The sequence below is a fragment of the Podarcis tiliguerta genome (genome assembly GCF_965153285.1).
Source record: "Podarcis tiliguerta genome assembly, chromosome: 4".
Lineage (NCBI taxonomy): Eukaryota > Metazoa > Chordata > Lepidosauria > Squamata > Lacertidae > Podarcis > Podarcis tiliguerta.
In genome coordinates, this window is record NC_139537.1 from 42,673,928 (window position 1) to 42,696,736 (window position 22,809).

The 22,809-nt window shown below is 38.0% G+C and overlaps 1 protein-coding gene across 3 annotated transcripts in view; it reads left to right on the top strand.

Annotated features, from left to right (window-relative positions):
* GBE1 (1,4-alpha-glucan branching enzyme 1) overlaps nucleotides 1-22,809 on the top strand; it is a 147,245-nt gene that overhangs the window by 66,613 nt on the left and 57,823 nt on the right. For all 3 annotated transcript variants that reach the window (XR_014510823.1, XM_083439249.1, XM_083439250.1), the window contains exons 4-9: nucleotides 2,481-2,603; nucleotides 4,430-4,565; nucleotides 7,787-7,877; nucleotides 9,992-10,201; nucleotides 21,851-21,966; nucleotides 22,126-22,253. Coding sequence is in view for 2 of the 3 variants with exons in the window: in XM_083439249.1 (XP_083295375.1) it covers nucleotides 2,481-2,603; nucleotides 4,430-4,565; nucleotides 7,787-7,877; nucleotides 9,992-10,201; nucleotides 21,851-21,966; nucleotides 22,126-22,253 (804 nt within the window). In the remaining variant the exon portion in view is untranslated. The remainder of the gene's footprint in view (nucleotides 1-2,480; nucleotides 2,604-4,429; nucleotides 4,566-7,786; nucleotides 7,878-9,991; nucleotides 10,202-21,850; nucleotides 21,967-22,125; nucleotides 22,254-22,809) is intronic.

A 22,809-nucleotide genomic window follows, 5' to 3' on the forward strand; every position in this document is an offset into this window, starting at 1 on the left:
ACCTAAAGATTTAGCAGGAGTTTTAAACTGAGAAACCCAAGGGCCCAATATCTGTATTTAAGCACATTAAACTTTCCCCTAAACTAGATTTCAGAAAGACCTGTTTCTAGATTGCAAAAAAGAGAAAATAATTTCAACTTGTTCCAAATCTTAATGACATTCAGCATTCAATTCTACTGTGTTACCTTAGTGATCCCCCCTCCCCGAAGGAACAGTTTTGAGGAGCTGCTCATTACAGCTGCTTCAAACAGAATTTCCATTTTATGGGAAAGTCTGATATTTCCTCTATAGCAATATAGGACTGGGATACAATTGTCAGAACTTGCACTAGTTTTTTGCAGAATGAAGGCTTAAAAAAATCCCCAACACCATCAACCATTGGTCTTGGTGGGAAATGAATAGAACATGCTGCTTTAGCCTAGTTCTTTTCTCTGGCTTTTGACCTAATGAATGTGCCTCCCATGGTATGTTGTTTCCTATTACAGAATATAAAGTGAACCAAAAGTTCTAATAAAAACTGCCTTTTTCTGTAGGAAAAAAGGTGCGATGGAGTCCAGCTGTTCCTCATCCTATTTAAATGTGTGAATCATACGCCCTTTCCCTGAAATTCTGTATTTGGTGGTATAATAGGTAATCATGGATGTTAGACTCCTAGGGATAATTTTCACCTGGTATTTTAGTGTAGTCTGGCATAATTAATGTAGATGACCTACTATGACCCTGTTATTTGCTTGCCTATAGAGCAGACACAGGTATGGCACAAATGGTTGCTCATAAGTTTTCTTAGCATGATATGAATAAAATTGCACACACAAAATCAGAAGAGCCAGTAGTCTTTTGCACAATTGATTTGACCTGGTTCCTCAGTCTGCATAGATAATTACAACCAGTTTGCCTCTCTGCTTGCCTCCAGACCACACCTGCTTTAACAATTGTATCTTGGCCATTCTTTCTGTCTTCTTTCCATATTTTTGTAAAGTTCTCAAGTTGGCTCAGTAGAATACTCACTAAAAACTCAGTTGATGAAAAGTACTGCATATACTTAAAAGAGAGAGAGAAAGAGATTAATATTCTGTTTGTCTGATGGTAGCCTTCATTCCAGTTGCGTAAACAAATTGAAAGTTATTGCCTGGTATCTGGAGTGGAAACACCCAAAGTTGGGCATTGGTTACATTCTGGAGAAAGAGTCCCAAAGATATAGATGTCCCTCTGTGTGAGTCTACGTTCTGTGGTGACATTGGGCATTGATAACAAAGAGATGAGCGAGAACTGCACTACCATAATGTGAGCCTACCCATCATTGCACTCAGAGTCTTGTCACTCACTCTCAATGCATGCTCCAGGCAACTATAGTAGAGTTGTGAGACTTATAATATGTTACAGGTAGGGATAGGGATCACTTGCTAAGAAAGGTTTTGGTAGCTTACCCATGGCAACATGTACTCTGGCACTGAGACGATCCCTGTGTAAACCAACACCTGCTAACCTCCCTTTAGGTAAACCTAAATTTTATTCTATATATTTGTTTTCAAGATCCTGGTTTTAATCTCTATTTTTGTTGTGTCTACTGTTTTTAATACCAACCACTATTTTTACTGAATATTTTATACTATTTTATGTAAACTGATTAGAGGTTGATTTATTTATTATTAAGCAGTATTATTTGCTTTAAAACTAATGAATGAATGTGTGCTTTGGAACCTCAAGCTTTCTTTTAAATACAGTCCCAATGTGCTTTTGGCTAAATGTCAGGTTTTTCTCTCCAGGAATTCCTGTTTTGATTTGGGTTTTTTTTGTGATTTGTTACAATACTGTAAATTGGGTTCAGTAAGTTTAGATATCTTTCAAATGAAAACGTAAAAAATAATAATTGTACATTGGAATTAGATGTGGCTGCTGCTATCAGCTTCAAGTTACCTCTCCCAGAAACATTTAGTAATGTAAAATACCTAAAGGACACTGTGTTGCGTGTTTTTCTAGCCCACTTTTAATTGTCTGCAACTTTGAGGGATGGAGAAACTTGCAATGTGATGATGGCATTGTAGTATATTGACCCTCCTGGCTCTCCATACCAGGCGTTACCTCAGTCTGCTCTCAGACACAGTGGGTTGTATTCAGTGTTAGTCCTTCTGAGTAGACCCATTGAAATTAATGGATATGACTAACAAGCTAATTTATTTCAATGGGTTTACTGGGGGGGGGATACTTAGCTAGATACATCCATGTGTTTTTATTTTCAAATTTGTATTATATGCAGCAGCTTGCTGCTTGGTTTTCCGCTCCATAACCAGTTTTGTATTAAAGTTCTTTTTTGTGTGGAGCTCTCTGTGGGGCTGCCGCTTCATGATATTTTTCAGTCATGTTTTGAATTGAAAAATGTTACAGAGAAGCAGAGGAAGCGAAGAAAATGTGAAGCTACTACTTTGTAGCAGCCCCCTTAGTTTAACCTTGTCTGTTTCTTTTTATATTTAATTTTCTAGGTGGTTATCAAAAGCAGAAGTGGAGAAGTCCTCTACCGTATTTCACCCTGGGCAAGATATGTAACTCAGGGTGCCAATGTGAACTATGACTGGGTAAATTGGGAGCCACCAACCCCATACAGAGTAAGCTATTTTAAATATGTTAGGAATATAGGATGGGCTGGGTATTGGGGAGTGGTATGTTTCCTCTAAATTTACATTTTCTGATAATCTGAAAATGGGCCATTTTATACCAGATTTAGATAACGTTTTACACAGAAGATAAACTTATTAGAAGGGAGTATGTGTTCATTTTCCTTATAATAGTTAGGGAAGTGATTCAAACCACATACACACATCTGCAGATGAATTTGGTACACTTTTTGTGTCTGTGCATTTGTATAAATAGGTAAGCTGGTGGAAGATCTGCTGGAAAATAGACTAATGTTAGCTGTAATACTTTGGTTGAAATTACATAAAAACCGGTGCTTTCCACTCTATCTGGAATCTGATGCTATTTTACAAGTAAAAGCTGAAAAAATGATTTCATAGTGGTTGTTTCACTTTTTTATTTATACACAGAGGCATAAAGCATGCAAATGGAATCCTTGCATGTCCCTGTATTTTGAGTTACCATTCCTTTCCCTCGCCCCCTGCCCAACATGATTACAGAAGTTATTTAACAAACTCAGAGCAATTGAATATCTTATTGTGAGATTGAAGGACTCGTGGTGTTTTGAAGTATGTAGGTTTTCAGGGAAATTGCATTCAATTTTTAATTTGGTATGCATAAGATATATCAAGTATCAGTTCCAGTGATACTGATAAACAAAGAAAAAGCTTTGTTTGCAAAGTAGAAATTTGCATACAGAATTGAAAAATAAATATCCATACCTATTTGTGTTTACTCTTCCAAAAGTACATAAAACGTTGTTAGCTGCATAAAAAGTTGCAGCCCTACAAACTTTGTGATTTTTGAAAATCTTGGCAACACTCCACAATATTGTAACCCACTCTGGTATGGCAGGCCTTACAGAGTTATGCAAGTCCCTTCAATTACAATTTTTGCAGCAGTAAAAAGATTGGTTATTAATTCATGATGTTCCTTCTGCAGTATTCCTTCTAATAAGCTCAGTAAAATAACCTTTGGATTTAATGATAGGAAGCACAGATGAGATTTTTTTTTTGTGGGGGTGGGGATAGCAGTCTGGGAGGTAGTACAACACTTTGAGCAGATAATGTGCCTGCCAACAATAGTTATAAAATAAGTTTAAAACATGCAGCTGTTTTCCAACAAGCTGCTGGGAACCTTAGTTTTCCCTGGAAGCTGATCAGGGTCTCCCTGGTGACCAAAGTTCTAACAGCCGATAGTTCCACAGCCATCTTTCATCCGCCATTAATAGCACCTGAGATGGGCAGTGGAGTGTGCATCTAGGACTGCTTATTTCTTAAAGGTCAGTCCGCACTGCCCTGTGTTAACAGAGGTTCTACTTGAAATCACACCACATACTGCTGTGCAACACAGAGAGGGTACTTGGCACTCAAATTGACAAGGAAAAGGTTTTCTGGCAGGAGAGGTTTGGGAAAAACAAACAAACCTGGTTTAATTCACAAGAGGTGAATCAAAACGAAACATTCCTTCCAGCTGGTGATCTTTTTTTTTCTGGGAAAGGCTTTTTCAAGGCTGAACCCAAGCAGCTCACTTAATCCTGGCCATTTTGGTATTCGGTCGGTGGCAAGGGATCATCATGACCAAAGAGAAAGTTTTGTGAAGGGAAATTGTACGGATGATAACAGTCTTGAGACTGAAGTTGTCTCCCCCCCCCCCCACCCTACGAATTTATGTGATTTGTTATATAACAGCTGCATTTATCTTAAAGTGAATGTGCTGGTTCAGATTACCAGTTCTTGTCTAATATAACTGACAGCTTCTCACATTTTTATTCCCAAATCATTTTTCCATTGTGCAGCGGAGACATCCTGTTCCTAAGAAGCCTAAAAGCTTAAGGATCTATGAATCTCATGTGGGAATTGCTTCCCCTGAAGGGAAAATAGCTTCATATAAAAACTTCACACACAATGTACTTCCGAAAGTCAAGGATCTTGGTAAGTAATATCTGAGGCTTCTTCTGAGATAAATTTTTAATGAGCCCTGTGCTTTTATTAGAAAAGCTCATTTCGAGAGTCTGTGGATTGTCTCCGTATTGATATTTAATGCATCATAGCAATGTATTTTAGTGTGCTGAACATTCTTTTGTACTGAACTAAAGGTTTTATATTTTTTTAAAAGGGACTGAAATCCTCATGTGGATGAGTGCTTTTTATAGTGTTTAGATCATTTATTTGTGGAGTACAACAACCAGAAATAAAACTCGTATTTCAAATTATTAATCTAATTGCATGTATCATCCTGCATCTCTGCGTCACTGCATTGTTGCAAGCAAAGTAGCTAATTTTTCTTTAGTACATCTGTAAAGGAGCAAGCATTTTCTTAAAGCTAGATATAAAAAGACATTTTAAACATGCATTTCTAAAACTATTTTCTAAAACTATTTTATAGCTGGATGCATGGGTTAGTTGCCAAGAAAACAATAAAATGAAAATAGTCATGTATAAACTAAGTAATACAGAACAGAAAAGGTTTGTACTTCTGTATTCAGAACTACTGAAGTGAAGAAAGTTTTAAAATAATTCTTTTAGAGGCAGTTTTTAAAGCATTTTTAAATACTAATATAAACCCAATTTTACAAGTGAATACTCAATATTAGGAAATAGAAACACATCAGTGCCCCAGCAAAAATAAAGGGGAAATGATATTGAAAATTGATTTTTCACTGTTGATTGAAATGTCAAAATATGTATGCCAAAATAATTAGTATACAGTCCTTCTGAGCATAGCCCACCCAGGGCAATTCAGAACATCATAAAACAATGCATAGCAACAATGTTAACAATACCTAGGCCAGTTAAAAGAGTTTACAGACATCAGTATAAATTACCAACAAATTAGTTGCTACTCAAACGGCCAATTCTGAGAATAACCTTTAGGATAAAGTGTTCCAAAGAAGAGAGATTTTAAAGGCCTTGTTTCTTGTACTCACCAGCTGAATCTCCTAAATAGCCAGCCAAATGTGCAGAGCTTCTGCTGCAGACCTAAATATGCAGCCAGACTCATATTGGTGTATGTGGTTCTTCAGGAATTGTTGTTCCAGACTGCTAAGGCTTTAAAGTTCAAAACCAGCATCTGGTACCACTGGTACAAATTGGCATTACATGTCCTGATCTTGTTCCCACCAGCAACTGAGAAGCAGCATTCTGCCCTAATTAGAGTTTTGGGACCATCTTCAAAGGGAGACCCACATAGAACAGATTGCATTAGACTAGCCTGAAGGTGACCTAGACAAAGTTCAGTATCTCTAGTTAGGGTCATATTTGGCATATCAACCTCTGCTGGGAAACACTCTTCTAGCCACAGATAGTGCACAGTTCAGTGCAATCTCAGCAAGACAGAATGTACCTCTCTATCCAGATGCTTGTTTAGGTAACATCACACCTAAACATTAAGGGCTTTAAAGGTTCACACCAGCACTTTGAATTTGACCCAGAAATGGACCAAAAAACAGTGCAACTGGTGCAAAGTTGGTGTCACATTTTGGTCTTATGATTCCCACCAATATCTGCATGGCTCAGTGTAATTATTTGTCAGGTAATGCACATTTAAACAAAAATCCAAACTTTGCATTTATACTAGTAGGACCTGAGCAATTAGAGATTGACTAGGAAAGGGGTCTTGAAGTCATGGGCTAGAAGACCCCTTTCGTACTCAATGTAGAGCAAAATGGGGCATGTACATGGGTAATGTGATCTGCTCCCTCTGTGCTCTCTCTGGGCCTTCTATACCTCTTCCGTTGCATGAGTGGGCCTTGTCCCACACATGCAACGGTGTGTACCATATGACATCAATCCAGTATGCAGCAGTTATGCATAAATAGTCTATAAATTTATTCATGGCATGGAGAAAGTAAATAAGCTTTTAGATCTCACTCATGGTACTAGAACCTGGAGTCATCCAATGAAGCTGAACAGTGCGAGATTCAGGACAGACAATGAAGGAAGCATTTCTTCACAAAGTGTGTGGTCAAACTAGAAATTTGTTCCCACAAGATGTAATAATGGTCACCATCTCAACCAGCTTTCAAAGGGATAAATTTATGAAAGCTGTTGTCCTCATGCCCTGCTTTTAGGCTTTCCATAAACATCTGGTGTCTGGTGTTTGCCAGTATGGATGAACTTTAGTTTGATTTAGAAGGTTTGTTAGCTGTTTTTTTCCTTGAAGAAAGCTCCACTTTCTTCAATGTCACTTTCTCTGTAGCTCAGGTGTTGAGGGTTGCAAGCTAAGTTAACTAAGCGGATACTACCCATCTCTCACATCTGATTTGAGGGCAAAAGAAAAAATAAGTAATTAAGTAAACATTATGAAAATTTTGAGGTGCAGGTTAAGTGACATGTCAAAGATTTTAGTGAAAACTAAGAATCAAGAGAAACTCTGGCTTCCACAGAGTTTCAAACAGATCTGAAGGTTATCCTTTGCCTATAATCCTTGCTTGGTGGCTGAAGGGGCATTTATTTGCTGACATAAAAGTTAGCTTAGTAAAAGATTTGTTTTAAGTGCTGGCGGTTTCATCATTAAACTGTACTTTTCCCTTCAGATTTCCTTCACTTAATATCACAGAAAAACATTTTGGGTTGGATAAGGGACAAAAAGAAAGGTTTTTCTTTTCCTTTGGTCCTCAGCTCCTTCAGTAAGCTTCAAAGCAAAATTCCATTGCTTTAATGTTTGTTCTTTTAGAGAGATTCCTTGAGGGAAATGAATTTGGAGAAAAATATGTTAACGATTAGATAGAAATGGTGCATGTTTGAAACATTAAGGAAAGCGCAAGGTTTTGTATGCGCATAGTCGGTTACTCTTTTTCTTTTTATGATCAACAGTGTAAATATCAAAAGTGCAGTTGAAGTTCAGGACATGCAGATTGGCATAGTTAATATTCTAAAGTCAAATTATGATTATATTTGCATATTATGTACTTAAAAGGCTAATCTTTCAGTGCTTGAGAAATCAACCTTCCCAGTATGGCTGGGAAGTCATGTCTCCCGTAGGCTTTATTTTGGTAGGTTTGCTCATAACATATTGTCTAAATTATCTTTTTCTGGCTAAATGCAATGTGTCTTTTAGCTAAAATGAATATCTTGTAGGCCAGACACTTTGTACAAATGACAACAACCATGAATGAAATTTTGTTTCTTCCTTCTTCTTTTTGGAAAAACAGGATATAATTGCATTCAGTTGATGGCTGTGATGGAACATGCTTACTACGCTAGTTTTGGTTATCAGATTACAAGCTTTTTTGCAGCATCCAGGTATGCTAAAGTTTTTTTATGTCTCATGAGTTTACTTTTGTTTTCCAACATTTTTGGGTGTTTTCAAAAAGCAAGTTTTCAGATAGGCCTAACAGTCAGTGAGGCAAAATTGAGTCAAATCTTCTGGAGGCTATATATATACGTTTGGAAGTGCATTTCGCCTTTTATATTCTAGCTTCACAAATGTAGGAAATTGTTTTGCATTCAGTTGTTCAGTAGCTGCACTCAGCTGTGAAATACCTACATCCTGAGTTGGTATAATCTCATTACACATATTTGGAATCTGCTTGATACAGCAATCGGCTTTATAGATCTGGCTACTTTATTGCTTGAAAGTTTCCTTTGAATCATTATTTTTTTTCCAGTAAGAGCCAACTGATTAAAAGGCTTTTAAACCATGGAAAAGCAGCTTCCATGATGATGTATCATCATAATAATTTATTATCTTTATTACTCGCCCTTCATCATATAACACAAATAATAAATATATGGTTGTTGCTGTATATGTGTAGTTTTTATTTGATTTTAAATTGTGATACAATTTCAGACCAAATAAGTACTACACATATATGACATAAATTACGTAAGTTAGAGAACTTAAAAATGCATTTCAACTCTTTCAGCTTGGTATGCTGAGTGGATTATTTCTGGCTATAATCTGTCCTTTAACTCTGTTAACATTGATAACGCCTTGGCCATTGACACCTGAGATAGACATTTTCCAAACTCACCATATTGCCATGATTGTAATTTGTTTTAAACTGTTTTTAATATAGAATTTTGAATTGTTGTAACCTGCCTTAAGACCTTCCAGGTGGGTAAGAAATTAATCAATCAAACAAACAAACAAACAATGCCTTTTGCTTGTCTGAGCAGAGGAAAGAGGTGTGTATAGACACTAGGATTCTGCACCAGATACAGCCAAGCCCCAAGCCAAATATTGGGCCTTTCAGAGGGATTTGGACATTGTCACAGTTGAGTTTGGGCAGCTATGGATTGCTGTGGGTGGCATAGAGCATTATTGGGGTATTAGAGGGTGGCTAAACCCCACAAAAAGCCAAGACCTCCCTGACCACCAGCTGTATTTTCCCAGGAGAAGGTACGAGCTTGGTTCTCTCTGAATCTCCTTCCTGCCTGCTGTCCTGTCCTTGAAGAAACATGCTGCAGAATCAATGCCTCGGTGCAACAACTGTTGTGTGCAGGCATCATGCAGGGTGCTGGATGCTCCTTCACAAGCAGCTTCCCTGCAAAGAAGGAGCATTCTACAGAGTTGATCCTTCTCTGTTTTCAATTGGGATGGGGGAATGGAGATGCATTGTCTTCTTCCCCTGCTCTCTTCCCAGTTACATGTCTATAGGAGAAAACAAGCTTGCTCCATCCTTCACATGACAGCCGGATAGATATTTGAAGATGGCCATCATATCTCCTCTCAGTCTTGTCTTTTCTAGGCGAAACATACCCAACTCCCTCAACTGTTCCTCATAAGGCTTGCTTTCTAGACTCTCGATCATCTTGGTTGCCCTCCTCTGCACACATTACAGCTTGTCAATCTCCTCCTTAAATTGTGGTGCCTAGAGCTGGACAGAATATTTCACGTGGGCAGAATAAACCAGTCCTCTAGATCAGAAGACTACAAAGTTGAATTCCTGCCATAATTTCTTCCTGAAATGCCTGAGAAGTGATGCGAATTAAAACTTCAGTCTTTCCATTTATAAGGTACTTCACTGTGTTGAAGTGCTTTGCAGTCGTTATCTTATACATGCTCACAGCACCCATGTCAAGACAAATTGGCTTTCATTTCTTTAAGCCTGAACAAGGGAAAGTGATTTGCCCTCTTTTTTCTGTTCTAAGTCTCAAGCGTCTGCTGTGTGCCAACCTGTGCAGGGAGTAAAAAAGCTACCTCCCTCTACTGAATCAAGCCTTCCAAGGCCTGGGATTGCCTCTTTGATTGGTAGCATCTTTGAAAGAGCTTATCTCACCCTTGCTACCTAGGACCATTTGAACAAGAAATGTTAAAAAACCTCATACACACAAAGCATATGTGCCACCACTAAGCAAGTATATATGATTCTAGTGCATAGTAAACCAATAACGTTCAATGTTCAACATTTTAGCCGTTATGGACCTCCAGATGACTTGAAGGAACTAATTGATGTGGCCCACTCAATGGGAATTACTGTCTTGCTGGATGTTGTACACAGCCATGCATCAAAGAATTCTGAGGATGGCCTGAACAAATTTGATGGCACAGATGATGCATTTTTCCACTCTGGTCCTAGAGGAACACATGCATTGTGGGATAGCCGACTTTTTGACTACGCAAAGTAAGTATAAATAACTTGTGCGAGATACTCATTATAAAACATGGCATTTAAGAATAGTTGTGTATGCTATTCACTTCATTAAGATGGCTCTTGAAAAAATAGGATTATTTCATTTTTCCTGAAATAATTCTTCAGAATATCCTCTCCCCCCCCCCAAAAAAAATATTCCTGTTTGTTCGTTCTTCCTCTTGAATGCAATATGCCAAGTTGAATTTAGAGTCTCTTCACTCATCATGTTTATAGAATGTGTTGGCTGAAGACAGCAGTAATTTCCCAGGATTTTGGAGCTTGGGTCAACATGGAAAGCACTTAAAACAACACGTTAAACGGAGAGATTATTTGCTATTGTTTATTTATTTAATAAAATTTATATACTGCTTGATTGTAGAGAAAACCCCATCAGGCAGCCCTGTTCAGGGAAGTTTTTAATATGTGACATTTTAGTGTATTTTTCATCTTTGTTGGAAGCCGCCCAGAGTGGCTGGGGAAACCCAGCCAGATGGGCGGGGTACAATTATTATTATTATTATTATTATTATTATTATTATTATTATTATAGCTTCAGAGTACTTCAAATCTCCAAACCATTTAGGATGTTGTTGGGAAGAACCAACACTTTGAATTACGCTTTGAAATAAACTGGAAGCCAGTGGCAGATGGGACAAAACAAAACAAAAAAATATGACATTGAATGCTGATTTCAGAAACCAGTCTGGCCACTGCATTTTCACTGGCTGAACTTTGCAAACAACTACATAGTAATGATAGCAATAAGAAGTTATACTTTTGCAATACCACTGCATGTGCACAGTGCCATATACCGGTAAATAAACTTTTTCTGAGCAGCTTTATGCAACTTGGCACTCAAGTGGAATCTGAAGAATCCTCAGCCTGCTAGGACAGGATTGCAAAGCACTTTACCGATACTTGCTCCAGGTTAGTTTCTGCAGGTGTAGTGTTGATAAGGAAAGCTAATGAATGTAGCTTTCTCTTGGATCTATCATTGTAACTGTGATCTTGGTGCCTTGGAGTACAATTATCAGCTTTGGCTGATATATACTTAAAACCCTATCGAGAGAGAGAGAGAGAGAGAGAGAGAGAGAGAGAGAGAGAGCATTGTGGTCGTTATCCACACTCTAATAAGCTCCTGGTTGGATTGCTGCAACGTACTACATGTGGGACTGCTTTGAAAATACTCCAGAGAGTTAGATAGGTCCAAAATAGGACAGCAAGATTATTAATGAGGAATGGCAGATACAACCACATTATTCCAGAGTTTTGTCCACTGCACTGGCTCCCTGTTCATTTCCAGTTCCAAGTGCTGGTGTTCACCTGGTTCCAAGGAATCTAGGGCTTCATTGTTTTCTAAAGGACTCCCTCCTTGTCCTGCCTGGTCCTTCAGATCTTCATCAGATGCCTTTCTGAGGGTGCCTCCAGCCACCATAGACAGGAAGTGTGTAGTAGGAAGAGGGCTTTCTCAATAGTGTTCTCTCAATTGTCGAATCCCCTTCCCAGGGACACTTCCCTGGTTACCTAGATTATGCTTTCTTCAGTGCTTGTTGGAGCATCATCCTCATCATCCTTTTAATACCAATACGACAAATATGTATTAGTCAGTGCATTCAGATCTCAGCAGAAATTGCTTTCTGTTTGCTTTTTTTTCCTTCTGGTTTTTAATTTTATGCTCGTCTGCTTTTATATTGTTAGATAATGTTTTATGTTGGTTCTCTGTTTTTGTGCTATTTGTATGTTTATGGATTGCATCATATTTATATATTTTATTTTATTTTTGTAAAATGTCCAACAGACTTTTTCTGTAAGCAGCCTAGAAGTGGTAGAAAGAAATAAAATATGACAAATCATATCACACTTCCCTGCAAATAGATATATATATATATATATATATATATATAAGTTTGAGGATGTGGACAGGTTTGCGCATGTGTGTTAAATGTAGTATTAACCTTTTTATCTGGTCATATTTCAAATTATTCAGATTTAGTGGGAATTTTCAGCCAATTAGTTAATGTTTTCAAAGCTGCATTCACGAAGCAGGAATGGCATCCTGTGGCCTTTCAGAGTGATCACAGGTGGGTTTTCTCTGGGGATATAGTGGGCATTTAATTACTGTCAAATTAAATTATGTTATTTTGAGATTACTGTATGTCAAACAATGACATCATCAGCAAACCAATTCATTTGACAAGTTTCATATTTCTGTTGTGGGGATGTGTAAGAGCAGTGAGCATATTTTCTGTGTGAAAATAACAGAAGCTTTCTTTTTTTGTTAATGGTAGTGCAGTATTGTTGTTGTTGTTGTTACTGTTATTTTAAATTCCTCCCTTATCACCACATACCTCAAGGTAGTACAGGTGCCAAACCCAGAAGTAGTCCCAAAATGTCATAAAGATATTAGGAAAATGGGTGGGGAAGGCTTACACGCACTCTGACGACGCATGTGAGGTCTGGAATGGAATCCCTGTGCAAAACAACAATAGCCTTGTATACATTAAACTCTCCTGCCTTCTAAACTTATCCTCGTTGACCACACTGCAATTTTACACATTGAGCTTGCAGAGTACAGTGGGGCATGATGGATACAGTTATTAATGTTGTTATTATTTTATTATATTTATATCCTGTCTTTCATGTGTCATGGAACCTGTGGTGGCAAAGGTGTGTCACCCATCTGGACATTGACCAGACTCAGGCCTGCTGAGCTTCATACCAGGTGGTGGTGTCATGTGGCTTCAGAACATAACCTGGTTTGAGGGGGCTCTAGGTAAAATGTCCTCCATGGGCTGTGCTGCTTTTCTCTCCTACAACCCTCAGCTGCACTGGTCACCATCACCGCTGACGTTAAAATTTTGGTTGTGCATTTTGTTTGGCTTTTGGAATTGTGAATGGACAGTGGTGATGTGCAGTCATCTTCAATATTCCCCACTAAAACTTAGCCCTGTGCATATGGCTCATAATACAGTGGTACCTCGGGTTAAGTACTTAATTCGTTCCAGAGGTCCGTACTTAACCTGAAACTGTTCTTAACCTGAAGCACCACTTTAGCTAATGGTGCCTCCTGCTGCTGCCGTGCAGCCGGAGCACAATTTCTGTTCTCATCCTGAAGCAAACTATTTCTGGGTTTGCGGAGTCTGTAACCTGAAGCGTATGTAACCTGAAGCATATGTAACCCAAGGTACCACTGTATATACAAACCAGATATGCTACAGAAGACATAGTTTTAATTTTTAATAAACTGCCTTGCTGGATGAAACCTTTCTCCTGCTTTTACGTTTAAATTGATATGACAGAATAGGAGACTTTTAAGCCACAGATGCTCCTTTAGTTAGAAGAAGTTGCAATAACATATAATTTCCCTTGAAGGATCCAGTTTCCTTTATTATCTACAATCAAACACAGCTGTGTGCAAGATCTTTAAAATGTAGCTAGGGGAAAGGGGGGGGAGTGGAAAACCCCAACCAAGATTGTGTGGTAATTAAGCTGTGCTCTGAAATATTTGTGAGGGACATGGAAAATAATTGCAATTTTTCTTATATTTTTATTGGTATCCTATAAAACACATTAAGTGGTCACTCATAAAAAAAGAATAATTATCTTTGGTCCAGCATGGAATGTCTAGACCAGCTTTCTCTCCTACCAACTCCAATTTTTGTTCCTCTCTCATTTGTTGGAAAAAGAAATCCTTCTCTCCACTTGTTTAAAATTTTATGAATCCTTATAATGGATGTAGGGCTTCCATAAGTTGTTACAACATTTTAAGAGGCCTGAGCCAGTCACAAAATGGCAGGTTGGGGAATGAACATAAAAAGAGTCCTGCTGAATCAGACCAAAGCCCCATCTAGTCCAACATCCTTTTAGAAACTATCTACCCCATTTTGTAAATGGATAACACAGAAGCAGATGCTAGATCCAGCAACTGGTGAGTCCATGACACAGATCTCAAACCCATGCTGAGCAGATAACTCAAGAAAGCAACAACAGCGGCACACACTGCCCTCAGCTGGACACACCAAAGGTCAGAAGGAGAGCCAGTGGAGGGTGGTGGGGAGGGCAGCGGACACAACTGCACCCCCCTTCTTCATTGTTTTTAACTGAGTAGGCTTAATGCCTGAAAATGGTTTTGTCTTCTTTTACTCTCCTATTTCCATTTTCCATTCATAAACAGGAAATGTCAATGGAAAAGTGGAAACCAAGGCTTTGGTCCTAAAACACACACACACACACACACACACACTTCTATCTTATTAACTCTATCACACACATACACAGATCTAAAGAAACATACAAGAGCAGAATCTGGTCCAATTTGCTCATTCCTGGCTAAGATTTAAAGATGAGTGATGTAAACGCATCTTACTTGTTTTTACACACACACACACACAGAGAGAGAGGGAGAGAGAATTTAATATAGCAACTGACAAGCTTTTGAAACCATGTTGTTGCTTTTTAATGGGTGGGGAATCTTGTGACCCCCCTCCACATGTTCCAGCTCCCATAAGGCCCAGCCATATAGCCAGTGGCCAGGGATTGTGGGAGTTGTGATCCAGCAATATCTAGAAGGAAAACATTTTCTCATCCCTGATCTAGTACTGTATTTAGAAACACACTATCCTTCAGTATAGTATTGGTACTTTTGCTGCAGCTTTAGTATAAAACGCATCCTGTGCAAAACCATTCAAAAAACATGCTGATAAAACGAGGCAGCTTTCTGCACTTTTAATATACATTTTTTTAAAAAAAAAAAGAATAAAGGAAATTGGACTGTTTACTAACTTTAATTTATTCCCTCGCTGAGATATGTGGTAGTTTTCTAAACAAGAATGGAGAATAAGAAATCTAGAAAACGAAAAAAAGAGTTCTCCAACATCCATATTATATTTTAATTCTGATAAGTTAAAGCAACTTCTGAAATTTCAAAACAGTTGTGAAGTATACATAACTCTCAAATCTCTGGGCTACTGTTTTAGAAGAATGTGCTTCTTTCTTTTAATTAAATCCCAGATGATCTGTATAGGAAGGGAAATCTGCATAGGAGATTGTTGGAGGGAAAATAATCCCAGGCAGACTTCCTGCTGCTTGTTTAGTTTTGTTGTTTAATAATTTACAGTGCTATGCACATACAAAGATTGGCTTTTTCTTTTATCCAAGAGGTCCATAATGTGAATTTTTATTTTATAGTTCTTACTGTGTTGTGCATTTCCATACTGCAAACTTGTATAAAAATATACCTGTGTGGTGCACAAAATCTTAGTTGAAACCCAAGTAATGTGACAATAAAATGAAAGCAAGATACTTCAGAGAAAGAAAAGCACAGGATGGATCATCTGACAAGAAGGTTATAAAAACAGTAAATTGTTTTTTATAAGAAGGCTTGCTGAAATATTACGTTTGTGCCTAAAACTCATTACACATAGTGCGAGCCTGATATCATTAGGTAGAAAATACCATAGCCACTGTTCCACCAGACTAAAGGGACAGTTTCTTGTTGAGGACAGATGAGATTTTCTGGCAGATCCTAATGACATAAGAAGATCCCTCGCTGGATCAAGCCAAGGGCCCAGCTAGTACAGCACTCTGTTCTCACAGTGGCCTACCAGATGCCAAGATAAGGCAAAGGAATAAGGAAATGGGCAAGCTTTTCTAGGTTGTCTAGGACTCAGTAATGTACTGGCAACCAGTGATGCTCTCTCAACATCAGTATTCAATAGCCAACGTCTGATAAGTTGCAATATATATATTATGCGTATTATAAGTGGTTCAGAAATTATCTTGAATAAAGCATATCTATCTATCTATCTATCTATCTATCTATCTATCTATCATCTATCTATCTATCATCTATCTGCCACAGACTTCAGTGCAGTCAAGAGTTGCTTGCCCAGGGGGTGTTGCTGCAGTTATAGCCTCCTTGCAGTAGAATCTCTTCCCCATAACAGTAGGGCAGAAGCAAGGCAACAACACGGTCAGGGCAGTGTGGACAATCTGGCAGAGCCAATCCAGCTCTCTCACCAGTTCCTCCATGCAGCTCTAACCATGTGTCACCCCTCCCTGTCCTGATATATGACAGTGATGATGATGCTGCCAGGAGACTTTTGTCTCACACACACACACACACACACACACACACACACACACACTGGTTAGCCGCTTCTGTTTCCCATCTTTCCTTCCTGTCAAGTGTGTAGTCCTAGACGCCAGCCAGTATAAGATGCTTGAAAGCATTTCATCACCAGCATGTGAAATGGCTTCCGTCCACGAGGGCTCTACCATATGACTACTTGGTGTAACAAGAAATGCTCTAAGCCACTGTAACCAAGTTGATTGGCAGACAGTACATGTCAAACTGCTGTGCATGCAAACATTGCTGAAATATCTTTGATATCAATTGAGTATTTTAATAGTGCACAAAGTAAGTTGCTTTAAAGTTTCAGACAGGAATTTTTAAGGCCTCGTCAGTGACACCCAGTGGGTCCCTGATACTAATTTGAATTGTGTGTTTTGCAAATTTTAAGAAAGCACCTAAGGATAGTTCCAGACTTGGCAGCCCACATGTTGTTTCAGAATATAATGACTGACCCTAGTTAATCAGTAATATCCTTATTGGTCTTCTTTTTCAACATGCCAACACTCTTTGTGAAATATAAGTACCACCCAGATGTGCTATGGGCAAATGAATCTTATTGGATGCTAATAGTTGTCTGTAGACAAAATATTTCATTATTCCAGCAGGATATTTAAATAGGAATTATAGATGTTGCTCAGTAGGGGATTTGTTTTGTTTTATTGCTGCAAACACTTAGACAAGCACTTATATTTGTTAACAGTGTTTCAGTGCCTGAGCCAATATTGGCTGACTTGAGCTTCAAATGCTAAAGAATCTCTTATGGAAGGCAAACCTTTTGGCTAGGCTACTTTCTTATTCTGTTCACCTAGCTATGTATCTCCGAATCAATCTTAAATCATTATTAAGATATACCATCTTGCCAAGCTGTTCAAAAGACTGTCTCTCAAGTCAATAGATCTTTTTAACTTCCACTAAATGTATTTCATTTTTAATATCCACAAAAGAACAAAACCTTACTTGAAAAGCAGAACCCTTCATTTATATTTGAAGAATGCCTGAACCACAGTGTCTGAATCCAAATTAGTATCTGGAGATTTCCAATTTTAGGGAGGAGAGAATCTAATAAATCAAGAATCTAACTTGGAATTAATGATTTTTGAAACGGCATTGTTTTTCCTTTGACTGTGTCTTGCATTTTGAAATAAGTTATTTCAAAGAAGTTATTTTAAATAAGTTATTTCAAGTAACATTTTGGATTCCAATTCCCATATTTTAGGTTTACTAGGTTTTGCTGCTGCTATTTGTTTGGGGTGAGGGGAACATAGTCAGTTGCAAGTATGTTCAAAGAATCCCATATATCTTTTCCACATTTCTTTTTGCATGGAATGTTTTCATAGTTTAATTATTGAATAATGAAATAAATAGAATTGAGACCCTTGTGATAGATCAAGATTCCTATTTCAAAGGAATTTTGAGCTCCTGGGTTTCAGTACAGATTTTGAAAAATGACACAGTCCGCAACAATTCACAGTTTAAAGCTTTTTCTTTTTTAAAAAAATAAATAAATCTAAACTAAACTATTATGGAGGTGATTTGTTGTACCACCCCATGTGCACTCCGGAATCCTGTTTATTTCTCATTCAGTTGAATGCTAGGCAATGCTTTGGATACAAAGCAGTTTACCTGCAGGACTACTGTTAACAATGATGTGGGGAGTAACCACATGGAATGGAGCCAAAGTATAATGCCCTATCTATTACCACTGCAAAAGTATGTGATAAACCTGCGCAGGGGTAGCAAGTCTTCAACAATGTCAGAATGAGCCCTAAGTTAAACTTAACAAATAGATGAACTTGTTCAATCAACATACCTTCTATTACTTTGTATATTAACAGTAGGTTTTTTGTTTGGTCTGGTTTGCAACGCCATGGTAAGCCAAACCATAGCTGGGACAAACACCCAAGCTCCTGGAGAGGAGATAGCTGCTGTTTTGCTCCTTCCTGATAATTTTTCTGCTTCCCTTTGGCACATGACACCAAGTCCTCAGCATCCCTTGACTTCAGTCTCTTCCCTGTTCTCCTGATATACCCCTGATTATTGTCCCGCACCTCTAATTCGAGTACCTTCAGCCGCAATTACATACTTAGACCTTCATGATCCCACCTCCCTCTTCCTGCCTCCTGTTTTTCCCTTCAAATCCATCTTCTATGAACCCTTTCTTTTCATTTCCTATTCCTCATCCCCACAAAGCTTAAGTACAAATAACTGCATGTGCTCAGATTCATCACTGGCTGCCATTGTCTCTTCCTCCCCTTGTTGTTCCCCTCCAATGCACTCTAAGTGCAATGCAATCTAAATTTAGATTGCAAGCTCCAGAGGGCACTTCTGATTATATTTCTGTGTAAAGCACCTTGTACGCTGCTGGTGCTGTATAAATAGCAATAATAGTGAGCACTTTCTTCTTTTAATCACATACTACAACTGTGTGTTGCATCTTAAAAGCTTTTCCATTGCGTCCTTTAACATACGGTCCCTTGAGATTTCTGCTTCCCACTGGTCTCTGTGTATAAAGAAAAGTGGGTGGGAAGGAGTTAATATGTTCACTGACCTCAGATTAGTATCCTTCTTTCTAATTCAACATTTCTTACCCATGCTCTTACATAGGCTGGCCAAGATTAATTATGGTTTTCTCTAATTTACGTAATTTAACAATGAAATAACACATTGGACTTTTGCTTTCTCACAAAACTGAACAGATGCAGTAGTGCGTTGAGAATAGCTGAGAGTTACTCTCAGGGTGAGAGGCTTGTGGAACTTTCAATAAAAAGCACGTTTGTTTGTTTGTTTGTTTGAAGGCTATAAAATTCGTTCTATCTCTTTTTCCTTGCATGTGAACTTTATTATTCCTGCTTCTTTTATTTTGCTACTCAAAGAAAATGTGTGTATTAGGATTTTTAAAAGAAGGGGACAGGACAAGCAACTGTATTGTAAGCTGTAAAGGAACAGATTTGAGTGCCTGATATTACTACAGTGGTATCTCGGGTTAAGTACTTAATTCGTTCCGGAGGTCCGTTTTTAATTTGAAACTGTTCTTAACCTGAAGCACCACTTTAGCTAATGGGGCTTCCCGCTGCCGCCACACCACAGAAGCAAGATTTCTGTTCTCATCCTGAAGCAAAGTTCTTAACCTGAAGCACTATTTCTGGGTTAGCGGAGTCTGTAACCTGAAGCGTATGTAACCTGAGGTACCACTGTACTGTAAAAGGAAGAATACTTTAAATGTTTGGCTATGAGTTTAATTTCTCATATGATCTGTCTGTACCCCTATCAATATAGGTACTAGCAAAAACCAACCAAATTTTGGTCTTACACCAAAACTAAAGTCTAAGCAGCAGCAGCATATAATGAGGGGAAATGATGTTTTATAGTAGAGGGGCAGTCATACTTTGCATGCCTGTGTTGTCTTAAAGTGAAGGTATTTTCATTTATGTTTATGATTTAACTGCATATCCATAAAACCCCAGGCACTGCTTCTACTTCATAAAAGTACAGTGGACGCTCGGGTTGTGAACGTGATCCGTGTGGGATGCACGTTTGTAACCCGCAGCGTTCACAACCCGCATCTACCCATCTACGCATGTGCGGGTTGCGATTCGGCACTTCTGCACATACGCAAAGCGCGACCACCGAAACCCGAAAAAAACGCAACTTGAAGCGGCTGTAACCTGAGGTATAACTGTAGTGTGTTGAAGATATTTGGAGAAGTATAACTGCATGCTGGCATATCAGCAGTGGTTTTGTCTGCCATTTTGTCCCCACTCCTACCAACCCACCCTCCCCCAGCAGCGATTTCAGACATCTCTGACAACAGAATCCTTACCTTCTTGACCTTAATTGTATTGCAAAATCATTCAGGGAGATAATTAATTACAGAACTTTTAGAAGACATCTGAAGGCAGCCCTGTTTGGGGAGGTGTTATAATATTTTAATATTTTTATATACGATGTAAGCCGCCCAGAGTAGCTGGGGATACCCAGCCAGATGGGCAGGGTATTGTCGTTATTATTATTATTATTATTATTATTATTATTATTATTATTGATATGTTGCAACAGATTAGATATTTTTCTGTTTCAAATAGCTCTTTTCAGTATAGACTCAGTAATGGGGTAGGTACTGAAAATGTTTTAGGGTCTGCTTACTTAGTGCTTTGGGGTTTTTTCTTATTAGTGTCTTCCATTTACTCTTTCTCCAATTTGTAACTATCTGGTTTACAATGGGTTGGTGAACTGCAGAGCCTAATTTGTGCACAGAGTTCCCAGGGACAGAAGCTGCCCTCTGTGCCAATGCTAGGGTTTGGGTTAGCATTCATGTGATCATTTTTTGTTTCAATGATGGCTCAAAAGTCAAGTGATACAGCCCAGTTGCAATAAATCAGTGAGGGTTTGCATTAAAAGTCTTGTGAAGGCAAGCACTTGTTTATTGCAGCATGTGTTGAGTTTCTGTCAAAAGGTGTTTTCCTAAGTGACACCACTAGCCTTAGTTCTAGGTCAAGATTTTAAGTGGTCATCCTGGAACCCAAAACATTATCAAACTATCAAACTCAAATTCTGCAGAAGGTTGGAGATAGAACTAGGGTGCATTAGTGCCTACTTGAATTGACTGCTCATTACTTTCCAGTTAACAATGATTTTAAACTTAGAAATATAGGTGCCTGGAAAAGCACCATTTAATTAATCTTGTTTTGTTAACTTCTGTTGCAAATAGCAAGCCAGTTTGGTCTAAATTTTAAAATAAACCCATTGGCTCTTTGAATTGCAGACAAATATAGAATTTTTAAAAGTTTTACACATACATTAAAAAGGCTTTTCATTACTTTTGGTTTATTTTGTAACTCTCAAGCATAGAAAAGACTTCAGAGTACAGTTGTACCTTGGTTTTCGAACAGCCTAGTTCTTGAACGTTTTGGCTCCCGAACAATCGAAACTTTGAAGTGACTGTTCGGTTTTCGAACGTTCTTCGGAAGCTGGACGTCCAACGGGGCTTACGGGGCTTCTAATTGGCTGCAGGAGCTTCCTGCAGCAAATCAGAAACCACACTTTGGTTTTCTAACATTTTGGAAGTTGAATAGACTTCCAGAATGGATTCCATTCGACTTCCAAGGTATGACTGTAGTTCTTTTTGAAGTGAAGTAGTTCTGAAATCACAGAAAGCTGTGCATAGTTAAGAGCACCGTCAATTTATTTCAGTAGAGTTAATGCCCTTTATGTAGACCTAACTGTTCACAGTCGCTGACTAATTTGGGATGTTCCTCCTTTCATACCTTAACCTAACTAGAGATGATAAAAGGATAATTGATATTATGAAACATGAAGTCCACTAGAATGGATAATTGTTTAAATATCACCAAAAAATGCACACTGTAAAAATCAGGGAGAGAAGAAGAAAAATGAGAACCGTGTTCATATTTCACTATGAGAAAATAAATATTTTGCATAGAAACCATAGGATATCTAAGATAGATTGTACGCCTTAATATTTAGACTTTGTTGTTGTTTATTTTCAGCTGGGAGGTCTTAAGATTTCTTCTTTCCAACCTAAGGTGGTGGATAGAAGAGTATGCCTTTGACGGCTTTCGATTTGATGGCATATCATCTATGCTGTATCACCATCATGGTATTGGTAAGTTTAATCTGCACACCAGTGATGTTCAAATTATCATGCAGTAGTGTAGCCATGCAATAATTTCAAATTTGTTAATAGTTTCCTTTTGAAAATCTTGGGCTGAAGCCTACAGCTTTGACTTCCTGCTCTTGAGACTTTATGATTTTGTCTTATTAGGCACAGCTTTTAGTGGAGATTACAATGAATACTTCGGGATGCACGTTGATGATGAAGCTTTAGCGTACCTAATGATGGCAAACCACATGATACATTTCTTGCATCCAGAATGTATAACGATAGCAGAGGTAATTCTTAGAATACATGTTGACATAATTAGTTTTAGCTGTTTTATTATTTGAAATACAGTTTAATTGAATCAATTACAATTACATTAGCAGCCACGTACTTATCTTTAAGCAAGTTCCAGCCGCTGTTAAGCTTCTTGTTTTGTATTTTTTAAAATCAATTGATTTGAATTGGAGATTTAAATACATGCTTAAATCTTTCTCATTTAAATAACAGGAACATGAATTCACTCAGCTTGCGATGGAATGTACTGTTTGTTGATAGATGCTATTTAGTAAATTTTAATGTACCATTATTTCATTGTTCTATATATATATTATTGATTTTCATGAGAAAATAGCAATATAGAAACAAGTAAGTCTTCCCCCTCCCAACATATACCGATAGTAGAACAAGCAGTTGAAAAGCTTTTGAGGATATCAAAAGCAAAAGAAACTAGTGTCTAAATGGAGACGAAAGAATCATTCTACAGTCTCAGGAAGGTAAACAAAAGATGAAAACTTTTTATTTTAGGATGCTCACTAATTGCTAGTAATACATTTGGATAAACTAGTT